Source organism: Haliaeetus albicilla, chromosome 11, assembly GCF_947461875.1.
Source record: "Haliaeetus albicilla chromosome 11, bHalAlb1.1, whole genome shotgun sequence".
Lineage (NCBI taxonomy): Eukaryota > Metazoa > Chordata > Aves > Accipitriformes > Accipitridae > Haliaeetus > Haliaeetus albicilla.
Genome location: NC_091493.1, coordinates 25,164,189 through 25,183,671, shown reverse-complemented (window position 1 = coordinate 25,183,671; position 19,483 = coordinate 25,164,189). Strand labels below are relative to the sequence as shown.

At 46.9% G+C, this 19,483-nt stretch overlaps 1 protein-coding gene across 3 annotated transcripts in view; it reads right to left on the bottom strand.

Annotated features, from left to right (window-relative positions):
- Positions 1-18,940, bottom strand: part of ENTPD1 (ectonucleoside triphosphate diphosphohydrolase 1) — a 35,809-nt gene extending 16,869 nt beyond the window's left edge. The window contains exons 1-2 of one of the 3 annotated variants that reach the window (XM_069796702.1): positions 18,819-18,940; positions 18,387-18,549 (exon numbers count right to left, since the gene is read on the bottom strand). Coding sequence is in view for 1 of the 3 variants with exons in the window: in XM_069796701.1 (XP_069652802.1) it covers positions 18,165-18,180 (16 nt within the window). In the remaining 2 variants the exon portion in view is untranslated. Of the gene's footprint in view, positions 1-7,900; positions 8,454-18,164; positions 18,355-18,386; positions 18,550-18,818 lie in introns of those variants that run through there. The other 2 variants (XM_069796701.1, XM_009921611.2) reach the window with 2 other exon arrangements.
- Between the last annotated feature and the right edge of the window lie 543 nt (positions 18,941-19,483).

Here is a 19,483-nt window from a genome sequence, read left to right as displayed (position 1 = left end):
GTTCAAACATGCTCTTGTCCAAGTTACCTAGGAAGATTTCGCTGCAAAGTAATGTAAACCACCTGTTTCAGGCGAATGTACTGGAAAAGTCTTTTCTTAGGCTGGTGAGAGGCTCAGGTTTGTCTTAGAATATACACACAAGCACATATACAGTAAGTGAATTGCTTTGGTTTAAGAGGTTTTATTTCAAAATACCAGGGCAAGACACTGAACATGTTGAAATTAGAATTGAAGCTCCAGATCAGGATTTTACATCACTTTTTACAGCTGTTACATGGAACAGTGTGGGAGGCTCTGCTCCAAGTTTTAATCATTCATATGGCAAACATCGTGGCCTCAATACTGGTGTGATCTCTGGCCCTCCTTGTGGTGCTATATACAATTATAAATACATATTTACTGGTTTATTTTTTTCCACATTAAACACTTACAAGCGCTGAAGTACAAACACTGAAATGTCAGCAAAACTGATAAACCAAGCAATGTAATATTGTTTTGTTGGATGTCTTTCGGAGGCATTTGATATTTTGCAATTGCACAGCCCTGCACGTCTCAAACCCCAGCAGACTCCTATAGATCTAGACTAAGCAGCGAGGCAGAGCGCTTGAGCTAGTCTGTGCCACGTGCATGCGCACACACACACCCACACACGTGTGTTAGTGAGCTGGAAGATGGAGTAAAGAGTGTGCCTATATGTGTGATAATACCAAGTTGGGAGCAAAAGCACGCTGACACATAGGACTGGAATTCAAAATAAATTTGATCAATAGAGGAGAGCCTGGTGAAAACATCCAACTCACTTAAGGAGAAGACACACCCAAAGACAGCTTGGTGACCAGTTGGTTAAGTCACACTTCTAGAGAAAACATTCTTGCAGCTATAGCAGTTTGCAGCAATACTTCCCTCCATCTAAAGCTGGTAAAGCCTCCTATGAAGTTCTATGCCCAGTTTTGGACACTGCTTTTCAGGGAAGTTGTAGACCACTTGGAGAAACTCCAGAAGAGAACAGGAAGAAGGATCAGAAGTCTAAAAACTTGACCTATGAGGAAAGATTGGAGGAATTGGGTTGCTTAGTTTAGAAAGAGAAGAGCAAGGGAGACATGTTAGCTGTCTTCAAACAAACGAAGACTCTATCTGCCGGTGCTTTGTAGCTGATTCTGCCTCAGGGCAGGGGTGGTTCCTGGACTTTCTCCCAGCTCTGTTTCTTCTGTTCAGAAGGCAGGGAGTCAGCAAAAAGAGGGTGATGCACTCATAAGCCATGCTGTTAATAAAGACCTATGCAATGCGTATGCTCTCCTTGTGGGATACAGATGTATTTGAATAAATCTGTTCCCTCCTTCCCCCAACAAAGTTCCATGTTGCATTCAGACATAGTTCAGCCATGGCAACCATCCCGCTATATGCTATCCATATGTACAACATTGCTTGAGGTGGGAGCACCTCATCCTTTTGCTGCTTTTAGAGTTGTGACTGGGATACTATCCTGCGAAATTGCACAATACACATTGGAGGAGCCCTGTTTTCCTGGAAAAAAGAAAAGCACATGGTAATCCTGAAGAGCTGGCAGGTGCTAGAGGCTGCAAAAGCCAAGCAGCAGCAAGAGACGGACACAAAGGAGCAGGCAGCACACAGGCTCATTCTCTCCCTTCTGCAGCCGCCCGTGCAGCCGGTGGCGGCACGGAGGGGCTTTGTGCTCGGGGCAGTCCCATGGCCCTGTGGCACGGGTTTACTGCTCCAGGGGTGATGTCCATGGGGTTCCGGGCCGGAGCACCTGCGACCCAGGCTGCCCCGCCAACAAATCCCCCATTCATCTTGTGCACAAGGCGGATTCCCCTGTCAGAGACCTTCCCACGGCTCCTGGCAGCGTTGGGTGCGCTGCTCAGCCTCCCCCGCTGCTCTGCAAGACGCTCACACCGCCTCCCACCCCCACACTATAGCCCCTCTCCCTGTTATTATACACCATCCCCACCAAAGCTTTCCCGATGCCTGTTCATTAAATAGTCCCTCTATGGGAAGATACTCTTCTGATTTACATCGCAGCAGAGATACTCAACACTCTCAAATACAACCAACAAGTGGCAGGATACCCCTGACACAATGACCTTTATGCAGTTAATTTTCACATTTATATGATGTTTACTGGGCTTCTAAGCCTGTACCCTATTTGTACTCATTTCTTTAGGATTCACACATCAAAGAGGTTTTCAAATCAGAAGAAACAACTGTTATCGGTTACATCAGCCTCCTACCAGGCAACTTCTGGTATTAATTTGCTACCAGCCCAAAGCTATATTTTAACTGGAGAAGATTTATTGCCATAACCCACAAAGCTGAAAGGTTCATCAGAAGATATCCAGTGAGTTAAAGATGGCTTCCCCAAATCCCCAGCTTATCACCCAAGTTATTGCTTGAATATACTTGGCTATCAAATGATGTAAAGACATTTGTTTTTCTTTCGGGGGAAAAAAGAAGCTGCAATCACTGACACCTTTTCAGTTTTGTTATTATTGATAGTTCTGATATGCTGACTTGCAATGGGCCAATGGTGCTGCTAGGCTTCCTTTTCTGCTCAATATCCTTAAATTCTTCTTTGCTCTTCTTAAATCTCTGGCCATAATTTTTTCCTTATGCTTCTTTTGACCATCTTCTACACTTCCCAACTTTATATTTGCATTAATTGCAGCTTCCTTTTTTCTCCCTAAATATGCATCTTTTAGGGATGTTATTATTTTTCAAATTAGCATAACTTTCAACTGTTGTATCAAGGCTTTTGGGGAATAGAATAAGAAGTGAATAGGCTGCTTCCAATTAGCATTCCTATTTGGCTATTTTAAATACTCTGCTGATTCAGCTCAAGTATTTTTAAATTTGGGAAATCACTTCTTTTAAGAGCTACTACATATTATTTGTTGACACAAATAAGTATGCATTACTTGTGTAATAATTTGTATCTCTCATAGCAATGTTTCTCTATGGAGATTGGGACCAATATACATTTCCCTTGTGCTGGAAGTAATGCATTGCAAATTATGAGATGGTCACCCTTGGTTTTGAGGAATTACCCTGTCATTCACTAAAACCCACCGTCATATCAGCTTTCCTCATCCCTAAATAGACAGTCATGCCCTTCTCTGTCTCCGGCATCCTGGCTGGTAACGAGCACTAACCTTCACCCGCTTTGGTCGCTTGTTCCTAGTTCAGCCCCAGGCAGCTATTGTGTACAACTATTTAATTATTGTCATTGCTGTTAAAGACAGCAGGGCTGCTGCTTTAATAAGAAGGTTGGTGATGTGTGAGTTACATCACCAACCCAGCACAGCCCACCCTTCCCTGTGCCCCGTCAGCCACCTGCACCAGGGGATGTACAATCTGTCATGGCAAAAGAGAGGAAATAGCACCCAGAACAACTGTGCACCCCTTCAACACCCATGTTGGGTCAGCAAGTTCAGAAACTTCCTGGAAAATACAAAGTCCTGAGCTCTGTAAATACTGCTACTCCCAACAACAGGTTCTGGCAAGGGGAACAACTGCAGAGAAAACAAATCCAAACCCCTCGCCACCCACAGCGTGCTCTGCACCTGGCGCTTACAGCGGTGTCAGGATACACCCTCCCAGTAGGCACCACTTTCCCTGTATGCCCTCTCCACTGATAACCAATCCCGCCTCAAAGGGGCTGGGGCCACCGAGCCCCTCACCACATCTCGAGGACGTTTTTCTCCGAATTGCAGATTCCTGGGATCGCCTTGTGCATTGAGCAACACTACTGCTTCCAGGGGCTTACTTCCCCAGCTTCCAAAAAACAACACGGCTGCCCAAAGTGCCACATGTGAGCAAACAGAGCAACCGCCCATGCTGCTGCAGCCAGCGGGAACCCGAGCTTCCCGAGTATTTCTGCACAGCAAAGCAACCAGCTTCTCTCCTGAAGTTTCATTTCCCTTTCAGGAGCGAAAACCATTGGAGACCAACCGCAGAAGTGCAAACACCGCTCCAGGCTGGTGCAGCATCAGCAGAGCCACTGGCAAAGCCCCTGGATGATGAGGCCATGTACGCAGAGGGACAGATTATGCCCATTCCTTGGCAGCCCCATGCGTGAGTGCATACACGGGGGACCCCCGCGGTGCTCATCGGTGCATGGGATATTGCCCACACCTGGATTGTGCCACCCCTTGCAATTGTGATTTCCAGCACAGGTGCTTGCTCTTTTAGAGGAGCATATCTTAGGCCTGCAAGATACCCAGTGAGTTTTTCCTCGCTCAACATGCATAGTACCCATTTGCAACAGAGAAAACTGTAGGTACCTTCCCTTTGCAACTAATTCTAGCAGATGAAGCAAACGGCCCCTTGCTATCCAGGCAGGGCAGCAGTGCCACTGCCTCCGTCCAGTAAGCCAAGGTTAAGACTGTATGCATAAAAAAAGACAGCTCTCTAGTTAAACACTTCCAGATTTGCGCCCATACCTCCAGCTGTCAGCACTGGTATCTCCATTCCTCATTGCAGAGCACAGGACAGGGAACAGCTGGGATAGTTTCTGTCTCCTGCTGAGGAGTGCATCCTCTCTCTAGGCTTTGTGGAAAAATATACTGATTTCTCAGAGGTCAGCTTTAATAAGTAGGATTCCCACAAACCATGAGGAGAATTCAGCTCATGATATTTGGCATGAATATCATGCTCTGTTCCTCATGCTGCTACAATTTCCATTTCAAATAGCAGGAAACAAATTGCCCTGTGGTATTTTTCAGGACAGCCAATGGGAAGAACACAGGACCAAAGCCTGCTGCAGGGCACAGGCCTCGAAAAAGTGCCCAAGTGTAAGAAGAAATACTTCTTAGAGGTTGCAAAGGTAATGAAAAGTAAAAGTTAAATATGAATCTAAATTTTCATGGTCAGAAGAGCACCTAGCAAGGGCTGGAGCCTCATGCAGACATGGAACAAAACAGCAAAGGGGTTTTGCTGGATGAATGGGCTGGCACAGGATGTTATTAATCTCCAAAGTTCAGATTACTTATTACCGGGACATGCAGTGAATCCTGGGGAGAATTAGGCTCAGGAAAGGAAACCCATTTATAATCAAACTGTAGTTTGGCCTTCAATCTGTATGTCTTCATTACTCGCCCTCCCCCCCAAAGTCCTTGTTCAAAATACAAACATGAAATATTTGGGATAAGGCGGTATGGGTACACAGTGGTAAGAAGGACAAGGGACTGTCACAGCAACCCATCCTTCCGACAAGTGCTGGAGCCGCCCTGTCTGCCCACGTTACACACAAGGGGCTGCTGCGGAGGCGTTAAACCACCATCACCTCTGGGGGACCGAGCAGCCCTGAGGCATCCGCAAAGACTACACCCAGGACTGGGCCCAGCAAACAGAAATTACAGCTCTGACTTCTCACCCCATCTCCCCCAGAGGAGTAAGAGCACAAGCCACCCTCCATTCCCAGCAAGGAGGTACAAGCAGGGAAGTCCCAAGCTCTTCTGTAACACTTGCCTCCAGCTTCCTGCTCTATCCTCTAGCCTGTGTTCCAAAGATGCTTACTGGGACAGAGAAATCAACACTCTGCACTGTCAAAAGCCAACAAAACGGAGGTTGCTTCAGCTGAAGAAGTGACAAGCTTGTGACACAGCCAGTCCAGCAAAGGGGACAGATTTGTAGCATGGAAAAGAGCTGCTAGCTGGCTCTGTTAAGATGAGCACAGCCCCTCAGCAGCAGGAATGGCCAGCAAACCTGAGCCCATGCAAAAAGCAGCTAAAGGCCTGCCGCTTCCCCGCCACTGCTGTGCTCCCCAGCCCCTCTGCGCACCGTTCTCCCTCTGGCTACGGGAGGTCCCAACCTCAAGCCAGAGCCCACCTTCCAGCCGCAGGATCCCCAGCCCAGCTGCACCACTTGCAGCAAGTTCACATGAGCATAGGCTTCTTTCCTCATGCCTCCTGCAAGAGCAGGGGCATTGAAAAGGTTATTTATTAACAGTGCTGGGACAAAGGAGGCGGAAAGAAAACAAATCCATTTATAAAATCAGCTAAAGAGAAAACTTGTGACTCTAATGGTCTCCTTTGTAATTCCTTAAGTGTGGTCTCGAGCTGCCCTGGCATCACTTCTTGCGATGCTGAATCAGCAGAACAGCCCCACTTGTGCAGTAAATAGCCCGATAAGGGCAGAATAGTCCTGAAGAAGAAAGTGCTAGCTTATGCTGCATCCGGATTTTTCTTGGCTTCTGCTAGGATTTGGGAAGACTGATAGTGGCCAACTTTCTCACCACTAAATACCAAGCAGTGACTCACATTAGCATCTACCTCTGCAATCCAGGACATACGCTTTCCTCTGGGACAAGGTAGAAACGAGGATAAACAGAAAACTCATGTGAGAGCTGTCTCAAACAATACCAGTCAGTGCTAGCTGAGCTCTCAGACAGGACCATACCAATCCTGAATACTTTGCCAGACTTTTTTTTTTGATAACATTTCTCAAGGGGGGACAGAGAACAAAAATAACAAAACACTGTTCTGTTTAACAGTTACCCATAGCAGAGAAAAGCTGAGCTAAAGTTTCCAACAATTATCAGTACAAAAATCCTAAAATAGACATGCAATGTACCGTTTTTTAATTTAAAACTGGCTAGGCTAGGAGTTCTATCATGTGGATTGAAAGCCACATAAGAGCACAAGGCAACGTATCAAGACGACAAGACACGTTAGAACAACAGCATTAAAATGCTCAGTATAGCACTGATACAGATGAAGGAACAAAGGCCTCAAGCAGAAGTGGCAAACTGCACTGTAATTCATTAGGAGGAACTACACGTTCAGGGAGGATAGATAAATAATGTCCAAGGTATCTATGGAAACCACCATCCTACGCAGGAAACAATAAAACTTGGGAAAAGACAAACATGAGAAAAATAACTGAAACTTCAGATACTCATAAGGACAATAACGCTAAGTGAAAGCAGGATTTGATCCCAAAGACATGGGGGCTTAAAGAGATGTGAAGTATGGAAATGAGGGCTAGCAGGATGAAGGACAAATAGGAGCTATTACGGTAACTCTGCAAAGAGAAATCTGTGAGGCTGTCTCCTCAGAGCAGATGTGGGAGCCCTAGCTTTAAAATCCATTTATAAACTGGCTGGGCTTCCACACCACTCTTGTTCAGCTGACTCTCAGCAGTAGGTCTCCTCCTGGGCCGTGACCTGCTCACCCTTTGCACAGACACAAGGGAAGTCGACTTACTTTGGGTGGGAACGGTGACGGCAAAAGGCTGGGGACAGTAGTTTCAGCTTTGCACTTCCCATCACTGAACGCATGTGACAATCTTCCTTGCCCTCCTGTTTTGTTTTGTCCATTATTTTTGCCCAATCATTTTCAGCCCTCAGAGCCTCTCACAGCTCAGTTTGGACCTGATTACATTTTTGTACCACTGATCACACCAAAACAAAAACCTCTTAAACTCTGCTGAGTTTACCAATTATAAACAACGGTTTCACATCTTTTTCTCATTTAAGAATGGAGTAGTTTTTAACACAGCTATGATATACAAAATTAACGTAGCAACAGTGCAAGACCTTATGGAACAGGAAGATGACACGTGTTTCAAAAAATGGTTTCAGTCGCACACATTTCCTCACCCACGCTCACTCCCCCAGTACTCACAGGCACCAAGCTCACCCAGGGGCTCTGGCAGGATCCTGTGTGAGATGGGACCAAGGGTGGCAGATGCCAAGTCCTCACTGCATCTCTCGGGTTCCTCTGCAGTGGCAAGCTACAATTTTTGGGCAGGTCTTTTGCCATCTTTAGGAGCTAGTGGTTACTGCAGTGTGATCCCTTTGCCTCAAAATCACACTTACGTCCTCCCCCGAGAGCCCTAGGACAGATGGCTGCTCAGTACATTTTTCCCCCCTCATTTTGGGTACCTTAGTTCCCACAGTCTGCCTTCCTGCTGGGAGAGGAAGAGGACGACTTGCACACGGGACGTGCTGTGACCTTGCTGTCATCCTTTTATTAATGGAGCACTTTTTTTTTGCAAAGGAGCCATCTGTACGGAGGCTTTATCAGCACCCATGCCTTCTGCTGATGAGCTATCTGTGTGAGGCTTATCAGGGTGCAGGCTGCTGGGCTTATCGTAAACACCCCATTTGTCAGCATTTACCCAGTTTTACTGCAGTTGGTCACATCCTTGGTTATCAATACAGACCATTCTTTTAACCCTTGCTCTGTTGCTTCTTCTAGTCCTCTCTCACACACACACACTTCCATTCATGTTTCCTTCAAGCCAGCTCTAGTATTTCTGCTTCTTCAGCTGCATGCCTGCCTTATGCACAGTGTGCCAGGACCTTCGTTTCACAGGCTGTCATCATGGCTGTGAAAAGGTCTCCTTGGCTTGGTAAGGTTACGGGGGACCCTAATAACAGCAAAGGAAGCAGATTTTAGGGCTGCTCCGGGGTCTGCTCCTGCATGCAGCTCTGCTGCTTAGATGCAGCTGGGTCTTCTGCCCAGAGCTCATGGCACAGCATGCACGAGCACAGCCCCAGCGGCAGTCTGCTGGAAATTAGATGATGCTGAAACCCAAGAGAGAAACAATGCAGCCTGTCCCTGGGTGTCACTACCAGACTCACTATGAGAGATTTTAAACAGTTTACACCCAAGACCTCACTGACAATGTTAAAGCTGGAGCTGTTTTCAGCCTGTCACATCCCGAGCAGCTCCCTGTGACAGTACGGGGCGAAACCACTGTCACTAGTGTAGTGCAGACCTGGTAGTATTCCTATACACAGGCTCACAGGGCAGGGCTGGCATTAACCTCAGCTTCCCTCATAAAGCTCCTGGTGAGACAGGATAGCAATTATCCCATAGCAGAACCACAAGACTCACAAGGCGGCTTTTGTGCACACACATTTTCTCATGCTCATGTCATAGCCTTATGAGTCCAGCCTTCTCTCAGCACATAGACTCCAAGCAAGGCCAGGACTGTCTCACTACTATCCCACTATTCCCAGGCTCCCCTTGACTCTGTGGCTTTCACAGCTGACTTCAGCTCTCAGCAGTGCTGTCTGCCCACAACATATGGGGAGCTAATACCAAAAAGGTAATGCTGGAGCCAACCATCATACTTCTCTGCTTGTTGAACCTCAGCCTTTACCTAATAACAAATCATAACATTTGAATTTGTCACAGTGCTTTCCACTCATATACTGCCAAGCAGTTTACAGAGGTCAGCACCATTAGCCCCATTTCCCCAGATGATGAAAAAGCAGAAGCTAGTAGCAAATAGCCAGCCTGATGCTCTGTCGCCTGGACCACCTTGTCTGCTTGTCTGGAAAGCTCTTACGAACCACGGCTCCCAGCACGCTCCCTCCTGTAGAGAGGCAGAGTTCCCAGGGTCCGGGGAGACAGCAGAACGCTTCAGCTACACCTACTCTTAAATTCATCTTCCATCATTTCGATATATTCTCTCTTGTTCTGCCAGACTAATAGCAACTTGGAGATTATTGGTCTAGTAAAGTATACGCACGACTCTTACTGCGAGATCTATCCAGTTCTGCTACAACTTTAAAAACATGGGAAAAATGGAAAATGTCATTTAGGTTAGGAGAAACACGCTGAAAAGAGCAACACAGGCAGCAGAGCCCCATAGCAGGAAAGAAGGCATCCCCTGTGTTTCCTTCCTGCAGTCCGACTTCAGGGGCGAAAGTAGGAGAAACCAGTAGAGTAAAAGAGTTGTTTACTACTTTATAAAGGAGTCAGGGACTACCTAACAGCAGTCCTGCTGCGTTTATATATAATCTCTATGAAATACTAGTAAACCTAGAGACTAACTGCTACACCACACCAGAAGTTTGCGAGATGTGGTTTACAGCAGATTACAATGTAAATTTATAGTTGCAGTCTCCTGAGAAGTAAATGCGCAGAAAAGGCTCTCCAAGATCCCTATTTACAGAAGGGCATCTATTCCTAGCAAGGCTTATGGGATCCAGTTAACATTCTCAGAGACACCAAGTGGCCACAACATCAAAAGGTCCTTACATTGGTAGAGAAATTACTAGTCTCTGGAGCTGAGACACACTTTGTAACCTAAACAGCAACTGCAAAATTACTGTCTTTAACAAGGAGTTCATAGCACAGGGCCAGGTTCTGTTGTAAAATACTATTTTTAAGATGAAATGCACAGGCTTAGTTTCACAGTTGGCTTAACATCTGTTTGCTCTGCCACAAAAAGGGACTATCCTACCTCTGCCTTTTACCATAGTTCTACCTTGCGCTTGTACAACTGCAGATTGCTTTTCTAATTTTTATCTGTATTTTTTAAATTTTTTTTTTTAACCGGGCTACTCTTCAGATGGGTTAAGTTCTCTGGTCAGGCTGACACAGTCACAAGCACAGTGTGGGAAAGGAGCTTAAGTGGTCTGCCTTTTCATCAGGCAGGGTAGACATAGCTCAACCCAACTTCATGTGTTAAACCACTTGCTAAATTTATTTTTAAACTTGCAACCAATTCATTTCAAAATAAGGTCTTAATTCTCTCTGGCTAATGACAGAATAAATTCTAAACAACAATGCTGTAATGTTCTTTTCTTTTCTTTATGGCTTTCATGCTTTTTTGTCACAACAGTATTTCTAAGTCTTGTAAACAGGAACCTGACCACTAGTTTTACCAGAATAAAGTTCTTTTCAGCTTCAGCTGGTTTTGTGTTTACCACAGTCTCAGACAAAGCTGAGAAACAGTAAGCTTCCTCTACTATTTCTGGAAAACAAGACTAAATATATAGAAGCTGCAGATCAATTTATTGAGCACATTCAATTCAAGGCAAAATTGCAGATTTCCAGTGTTTCCCACAAAGCAGCTGGAGCAGCAACTAAGGGCTGATCTTGGCCAAGAGCAGATGTTCTCCCTGGCAAGAGCTGCCCACTGCCATTCTGGCAAAAAGCAGGTAGGTGGGAGGGACAATTTTCAGCAGAGGAACAAATCCCACTCCATTACCTGTCCCTACCACCAAGCCCATGCTCCATATGGGAGCTCCATCTTCCCTCCCACTGGATGCCTGCTTCCTGGGCTTTGCCGTGCTCCATGGATGTTTTCATCCCATCAGCTGTGCTGCAGGGTCTTCAAATTCCCTCCTTCCCTCACTTTTGGAGGGGTCTCCCCCCTCTTGCTACAGCCCAGGGAGGAAGGTGCAGAGGCTGCTGCCTCCCCTGCCCCCAGCTGCAATGTCACTATTAACGAACGTTAGAAACCACAGCAGCTCTACTGGCAGTTCCTGCCACTCCGCTGTTTTGGGAGCCCTCCGACCCAAGTGTGAAAGCACGGCAAACCAGCCAAGGGTTTGAAGTAGTTTCTACATCCTGAGCTGCTGATCCACGTTTTCCAGGCAGTACGCAGAGCTCAAAGGCCAGTGATGGTTTAAGCTTTGGCTGAAAGATTGCAGATAGTTAATGAACAAACAAGCTAATTCTCATTCCTTTGTAAAAATACGTCCATTTTCTTTTCATCCTCTCCCCCAAGAACCACCTGGCATTCACCACATTATATGATCAGGGCAAAGATTCTCAGGAGGATCAGAAACAAAGGGGAGAATACAAATCAAACTAAGAGCCTTTAACTTCTACTTATGCAAAATAAAAACGTTCCCTCAAAGGTGCAAGTCCCAGCCTGTAAACCATTCAGACACCCTGTAAGGGTTACATATTGGTCAGAAGAGACGTAGTGTGCAGCTGGATGAAGGTCACAAGGGAGCATGGGATAGTGTGGGTCAGACTGATGGGCCCATGCCTCCTCATACCAAAAACTTAATCACTGCCTACAAAGTACGTTGATGTTACAAGGGGAATTTGAAAGACAACGTGAGGGCAGACAGAGAAGCGGCTCTGCAGATCCTCACGGAAAGCTCTTCCCAAGCTGGAAGGGACCAGTAAGAGCCCTAAAGGGTTCAGACAAGAACTATAACAGGCAGAGTTGTAGCATTGCTGGTGGTGGCTGAGCACTGACAGGGTAGTGACAGCAGTGATTGCAGTGACCGCTGCACTGCCTGCATCACCCTTGAACATGAACAGCCAGGACAGCACAAGGGACAGAGGGATGAGGAGCCCAAAGAGCAGGCTGGGAAACTAATCCTTCCAGCAGCATTTAGGGGGAGCGAATGCACGAGAGGACGTGAGCAGATGAATCTGTTCAGTGTGCACTTAGCCGACTCTGTTCCCTTCCATCTGGTCTCTCAACACTTTTTCCCTTAACTCATTTCTTAATTTGTACTGCTAATGCAGCACTGTTTCAGAGCACAGGGCTGTTTTTGTGTCTCTCCTTGTCTTACAGTGAAGCCCCCCTCCCAATGACTTTAATCTGAGTGACTTTTACCCTTGCCTCCTTCTGTTATCTCACTTGGGCTGGTGTTGGCTTTCAAGCCAGACAAGCTGAAAGTTATTGGAAAAAAACACCCACCACCCCCCCCAAAAAAAAAAACCCCAAACGAGGCTAGGGACAAGGACAGGCGCCTTTTCTCTTCTCTTTCAGCAGCACAGATTTATGTCAAATTACACCGGCTGTAGAAGTGCACCCGTAGGCTCTGCTGCTCCCCATGTAAGCATGCTGGCAACAGCTCTGCAGCTAGGAAACACTGATGGAAATGCCTGCCATAAAACTTCAGCTCTGCTCAGGGAAGGGAAGTTTCCACTGAGCTGAGAGATGAAGCCAGCTCTCACATCTAGCTGACAAAACCATAAGAAAATACAATTTAAGAAGTGGTCCCCATCTAACTGATCTTTCAGAAAGCCAACAGGGGTGCTTCTCTTGTGAAGATGATCCAGAACTTTACTATTCAAGTTTGATCAGCTTCAAGCAATACTAATCCCTTATGGGTTGGTTCCCCAACCAAAGTCATCTCAGTATCATCCACGTCAGCCCAAAGTTCAGCCTAAACACTTCTGTCCTTAACCACATCCTAACCACTTTGAACTGATCATTTCCAAGCTGAGAACCCAGCTCCTGTCTCAACACACTTCAAACCAGATCCAGCTCTGTGGAACACTGTCATTGAGCACTGTGCTAGTAAAAAGGTACAATACACCTAGCCAGGGGGTATTAACCCCAAAGTCCAGTTTGCCAGTTACTGCCAACCCCACAGGTGCTAAAAGTACAATGTCATAGGAAAAGAAGACATAACCAAGCCTGGTACTTTTGCACCATACTAAGCCATTTATACAACTTAGGAAAGGCCAGAAAGATTATCAGTTATAGCTTTTGTAACCCTTCCCTTTTCAGGTGTCCAGCCTCTTAAATTTATTCTTTCTCCTCTAGAAATTCCTTGAGGATTTTCTACATATTTCTGGTAATTACAAGCCAAGAGGCAAACACAGGTTGCAGTGGTACCAATAAAGTTGACTAGAGGACAACCTTCTCCCTCCATGGTAATGCAGCTGTGCATACAATGTAAGAAAGCAAATAAACTGAGTTATGGCTTTCACAGATAGATATATATATGTATGCATGCATACACACACCTCTGCATATTTTTTCCGGACAACATTGTCTGGAAATCTTTCTAGTCCATTCAGTATTTGAATGCCCAATTTTCCTCCCGAAGTTGCATTAGCTGTGCTTTTACAAGCTTGGCCTGAAGCCTATTATTTGCTCTTTATGTTTCCAACCGCTCTTGGCTTCTTTAGACTTTTTCCTCTGACTTAATTGGTATTTGTACTGGTCCTCCTAGCACTGACAAACTCCATCTGTAAATCAGCAATGATTTTATACTTAGATCATTATTGAAAATGTCTAATGCCATCAGTCCTCTTGCAGAATACCTCTGAAAACACAGCTGTTTAATGATGATTTCCTTTGATAACTATTTTTGAGGTCTGTTGTTATCCAGGTCTTAATCCATCAGTTCATTCTTTGCTGGAGAGTCATAGGGAGACTTTTGTAATCAGAACATCATCAGAAATGCATCTATTGCTGTGGAGCAGTTTAAACATGGGAGATACTCGTATTTACTGTTTTCAACCACATTTGCTATTGCTGAAAAATAAAACAAGCACAAATAATTAGTTGGAAAAGAGATCAGATAAAGGACCAGTTGCCTTCCCAGTCCTACACTCATAATCCACCCCCTGGCTATCAAATACCAACCAGGGAGATTAGTTCTTCCAGTTCCCCTTTTGTGAGGTGGTCCTAACCATCAGGGAAGTGAGGCTTTAGAAGTCCCTTAACTTACAGCCCAGATTTATTCAATATTCACTCAGTTTTTAAGAATACTTTTTTTTTCCCCCTAGAACTTTGATGAGCCTCCAGCATCATTTGAAGAAATAAATCAAGAAGAGGATGTTAATAGTGATAACATGCATAAGACGAAATGCAGCCTGTTTTTTCCAAATGAGAATCCCACCAGGCTTGTTTGACATCTGTTTTGTTAAGTCAGCTGACTTACTTTGTAAACAAAAAAAGCCTTCAAGAAAGCAAAGAGAAATGAAATGGTCTATCAGTACTTAAAATTCTCTCCCCTCCCCTTCCCCCTTATAAATGCATTCTCTAGGCAAGTTCCAAACCCAAAAGGAACATATTCCTTGAAGTTGTTGCTGCAGACTCTTGTAGGTGGGACCATCTCCGTTCTAAGATGCAGATTAATATGCTTGCTTGAGGAGACCACATGAACTCACAGGTTTGCTTCCATCTGGGATGAGTAATTTCCTTTTCGATGCATTCATTCCCGTTATCCATTTTGACAGTGCTATCCACTTCAACAATATTATCCTGAAAGCTACTTTAACAAGTCTTATCCTCTACAAAACCAAAAGAATATGATCAAACTAGCTATTAAAACTTGATGACTGGGGAGATCTATCCAGTAATTTAGATAGAACTGATGTCAAACTAAATTGGCAACAGTTCTCTAGGCTACCCACCTTTACACTGCTGGGATATTGGGTCAACAATAGCACCCTTCCCATTGCCTGGGATATCCTTAGTGTTCTACTCTAGTTTGTTGAAAATTAACATCATTGCACATAGATCTTCTCAGTAACTATTTGGCACATTTAATTTCAAATTGTTACAAAACTTTACTGCCCCCTCCCTTCCCCCCAATGTTAATCTACAAAACAATCTACTTACTTAGTTATAACACTTCCATTAAATATTCCTTCATATCAGAATTCACACCCCCCCCCCCCCCCCAAATCTGGAAAAGTATTTAACCAACACTTCTGTGTTTTTTTTTTCTGTGTTATCATTAAAATCTTACCCTCTCCACCTCCATAAGGATTATGCAATTGCTAGATATACATTATTTTGTTCCTAAGGGGCACAGAATGCCTCCTTTGAATTGTGCTTGGTCCTGCTAACTTTAGATTTTTCCCTGACATCTTCACTGTCTCTAAATAATCTTCTTCAATTCACAGCCTGTATTTTCTATCAGATGTTCTCTATTTCCTCTTTCTCCACTTCCTTTCCATTTACTTGTGTTAACTTCTATTTGCTGCCTTCACTGCCTGAGTGAACTAGCCAAAGTCGTCCTCATTCTTGGTTTTGGAGTGCTCGTCAGTATGTATTCTTTAAATTTGCAATCTTCATTCACATTTCTTTACTTCTCCCCCCCCCCTCCCCCCATCAGATTTTGCTTTATTACCTTTCCATGCTGGAAAAATCACTGGTCCATAGAGAGCAGTCATCTGATAGAGGTGATTAATTCATCTTGTATATAGATAGCTCCAAACCAGAGTTACTACCTTTTGTTCAGTTCAGTACCTTTTATGTTAAAATTGATACATTTTAGAAGGTTTACTGCTTTTTACTGCTGTCTGCATGAGATCAGTATGGTGCTTTCCCCAGACTGAAGCCCTGCCGTATATTTTTCAGTAACATATTTTTCAGACTGTCACACTTTCTGCCCAGGAAGGTATTCATACTGATCATTGATACAATCTGTTGCTCTGTAGCACCCCAAACATAATTTCTTCCTTGGCTGTGTTAGCATATTGATCCAAATTTCAAGGCAGAGCTGACAGTATCAGTATTTAAAATACAGGCTTTCTAAAACTGAAGAGTAGCGTTTCAAGCCTGTTTGTTGCAGTCCCTCTGGACAAGACTCCCAGGAAACAGTCCCTAATAATACCTTTCTGATGAAGGGACATGCCCTCAGCGTGCATTTGTGTCTCATTTCAAGGTGGAAACTTTCCTACTAGTTGATAGATTCTGCCTGTCCTGGACTCCCCCTTGTTGAACCTATTGATTGCTGCCTCTGGAATACTGCATACTGTGAGGCGTTTTCAAAAATACTGCCTCATGTTTTCTTCTCCCCCCACCCCCCAATGCGGTTTCTTGCTGTTTATTGCACTAATTTTCATTAGGCTCTTGCAAGACGACTTGCATGTTCTGCAGGTCGGCCCATTCTGACACCAACACTGCCTCTTCAGCAATTAGCTCGAGCACTAACTGTCCGTTTTCGTCAGGTTCCTTCTTCCTCTTTAAAATTCCACTCTCTTAAAGAAGGCTCCTTTGGTCCTCTGCTAAATCAGTTCTCATCATCTAAGTTTCTTCCCTGTGACTCCTCACCTCACTAGAAAAGGCATCTCCGTTCATGCATTACATTTCGTTTTTGGAATGAAACTTTTTAAAGACTGGTTTCAAAGCTATTCTTATCTCCCTCCTCAGTAGAGGCAAATTATTTCTAAGTATTTCCAGCTTCACTCATGACTGCATAAACTAATGAGCTAACCTTCTCCTGCCAGTCTTTGCTTTGGATTTTGATGTATGTCAGACTGAGAAAACACTTCTTCCCCTCAAACACCATTCATTACATTCAATGAAGTTAAAAACTTGGAGAGATTTAGTTTACCATTTTATTTATGCCTAAAGGAAAAAAAATAATCACATTTTGATTCTCTGTTGTTGTAACAGTGATAAATGAGGGACTTCCACCCAGTACTGAACAAGAAATTATAAAAATAGTGGAAACTATTAACCCTAAGCTTCCCACTCCATTTAAAGGCTAAGTTTCTGCCCAGATCTTTTTCCAGTTTATTGCTTCTTGCCTAATTGTCCGAGTTCCTGTTTTGTGTTTAGAAGTGCCACAGAGAGCCCAGTACTGTCAGCAGAGTAGAAAAAATGGGCCGTATTGCAGAAGTTGCTGTAAACGGAGGGTAAGACACCCAGATAGGCAAAAGCTGATACTAAACTAGGAAATGTTTCTGCCAAACGTTAAGTGTGACAAGTGCTGCTACGTGCACCGTGCCAGCTGTTTATAAAAAGCAAACCCTGGTACAAGACGTGTATCTCGTAGAAAAATTACTGTGCAATGAGCATGTCCAGCTACTGCCGAGCCCCTCTCCCGCTCCCCAGGGCCGCGGTGACGGCGAGAGGGCTCGCCGGGCTGCCAGGCGGGGAATCCCCCCCTGCCCTGCGCTCTCCCGAGCCGCTTCTGGCCCCGAGCCCACGCACCGAGAGCCCCTCGTGCCCAGCACAGCAATTCTTCCAACCTCGGAGCTATCGCTTTCCACCGCGGCTTCCTAGCAGCCGACACCTCCGCTGAGTTTTTGCTCTTGTAAATTTTTTTTCTTTCTCTCCCTTTCGTCCTCCGAGGGCGGTTCTCGGCGCCGCGGGAGCTCGGCCCCGGCCCCGGCGCCGCGGGCTGCAGCCGGGGAGTCACCGCCGGCTCTTCCCCGGCGCGGCGAGGGAGGGAATCCCTCGCACTGACGCGGCCGAACTTCTGCCAGACGCCGGCGCGGAGCCTCCGCTCCCGCCCGCCCCGGGACCCGCCAGCCCGCGGCCACCTCCAGCTTCCCCCGAGCAGCCGCCTCCCCCCTCCCCGGGCACAAGTTGACATCGTGCCTTCAGAAGCGGCCGGCGCTCCAAAGGCTCGACGATGATGCCGGCCGGGGGGGAGGACTGCGGCAAGGCTGCACCCACCCGGGCGAGCCCCCGCCGCGGAGCCTTCGCCCACCGCCGGCAGCGCTCCGCGGGCGCCGAGGGAGGGAGGGACGCGCCGCCCGGGGATGCCGCAGCCGCAGCTCCCTCCTGACTGGCAAATCTGACGGAGCTCCTCATGAATATGCACAGCCTCCCCCCCCACCCCCCCAGCGCCGGCCGCGGGATGCCGACACCCCGGGGAGCCCCGCCGGGCCCCCCCCGCCCCGCGCCCCCTGGCCGGGGGTCAGGGCGGCTCTCGGAGGTCAGCGGTTCGCTTCTGTCCTTACCCTTTGGCTCGTCCATCAGTGCCGGTGCGCGGTCCCTCCTCTCTCTCCCCCCCACTCCGCCTCCCTCAGCCTCTGCCGGCTCTGAGCTGCCTTAGCGAGAGGTGCTCATGAAAATGGGCGCTTTAGTGGTCCATGGCTGTGGGAGGGGTTAGCTCAACTCTACATGACTCAATCCATCTAACTTGCGGGCTGACCTCCCGCTTTCCTTAAAGCCCGGATTACCTCAGAGTTGCCGCGTTACCAGCGCCTCGGGCTCCTCCGCCGGGTCGGAGGGTCCCGCCCGGCCGGGGGGGCTACCCGAGGGAACGGCCGCCGCTGGCTCCGCGGGGGCCGGGCTCTGAAGCGGGATTGCGTCGCTGGCTCCGGGGGGGAGAGATCATTTTGGCTGCAGAGAGAAAGTCTCTTGTTAGGTTGGGTTTCTTTTCTTTTCTTTTTTTTTTTTTTTTTTAAGTTGCATAAGACTGAGCAGATACCAGCGAGGTGCACGAAGAGAACTGTCCTGAGAAGAGACGACCTTCTTCGTTTCCAGATATGGGGTCCAGCCCACAAAAACCAACCCCCAAACAAGCAACAAACCGTGGAAGGAGATACACTTGCAATAACTGCGGACAAGTCACCTCCTGCACCTACCTGCCCCACAAAATGAACTCGTACCTCTGGTTGCATCTCCTGGGGATCTTCAGGAAAAAGCCCGTTTCGGGGCTACTTGCCAGGAGGGCCTGAAGGGACACCTCTCCCGCCCCCCCATCCCCACTGCCTTTTATCCCTGCTGAGCCCCTGTGCCCTTCCCAGGTTGACTCCACGCAAATAAGAAATACAGCGCTGGAGGGGTCTCAGCAACTTTTCTCTATAGCCTCCGATATTCAGGCCCTTTCCAGGCACCACATATGCCCCTGTGCTCCCACCTACGCATCTGCCAGCCTCCCACTCCAAAGGAAGTTGCCAACCCCGCTGGCTCTTTCACTTCCCTCTCAGAGCAGGGGCCACCAACTTCCCAGCACCTGGGGCTCTTCCCCCTCCCCAGGCACCTTCCCCACTGGTCAGCCAGAGGGTAAAGTCACTGGAGCACTGGCCACCACCACCTGCAGCCAGCTGCCATGCCCTGCCTGTGCCGCAGCCCGCTCCCCCTCTGAGGCGTCGCTTTTTCCAACTCTCCTTCCTGCTCCTGGGGCTTCTCTTTGCAGCCAGACAGGTGGACATGCTGCCCTGCAGCCAGACATCATCCAGCCATGTCCGTCGTCGTCACCCCCCCCCCCCCCAGCTTCCAGAGATCTTGCCCTGAGGAGAGGCAGCAAGAGCAGAATCCTGATGCTTAGGAC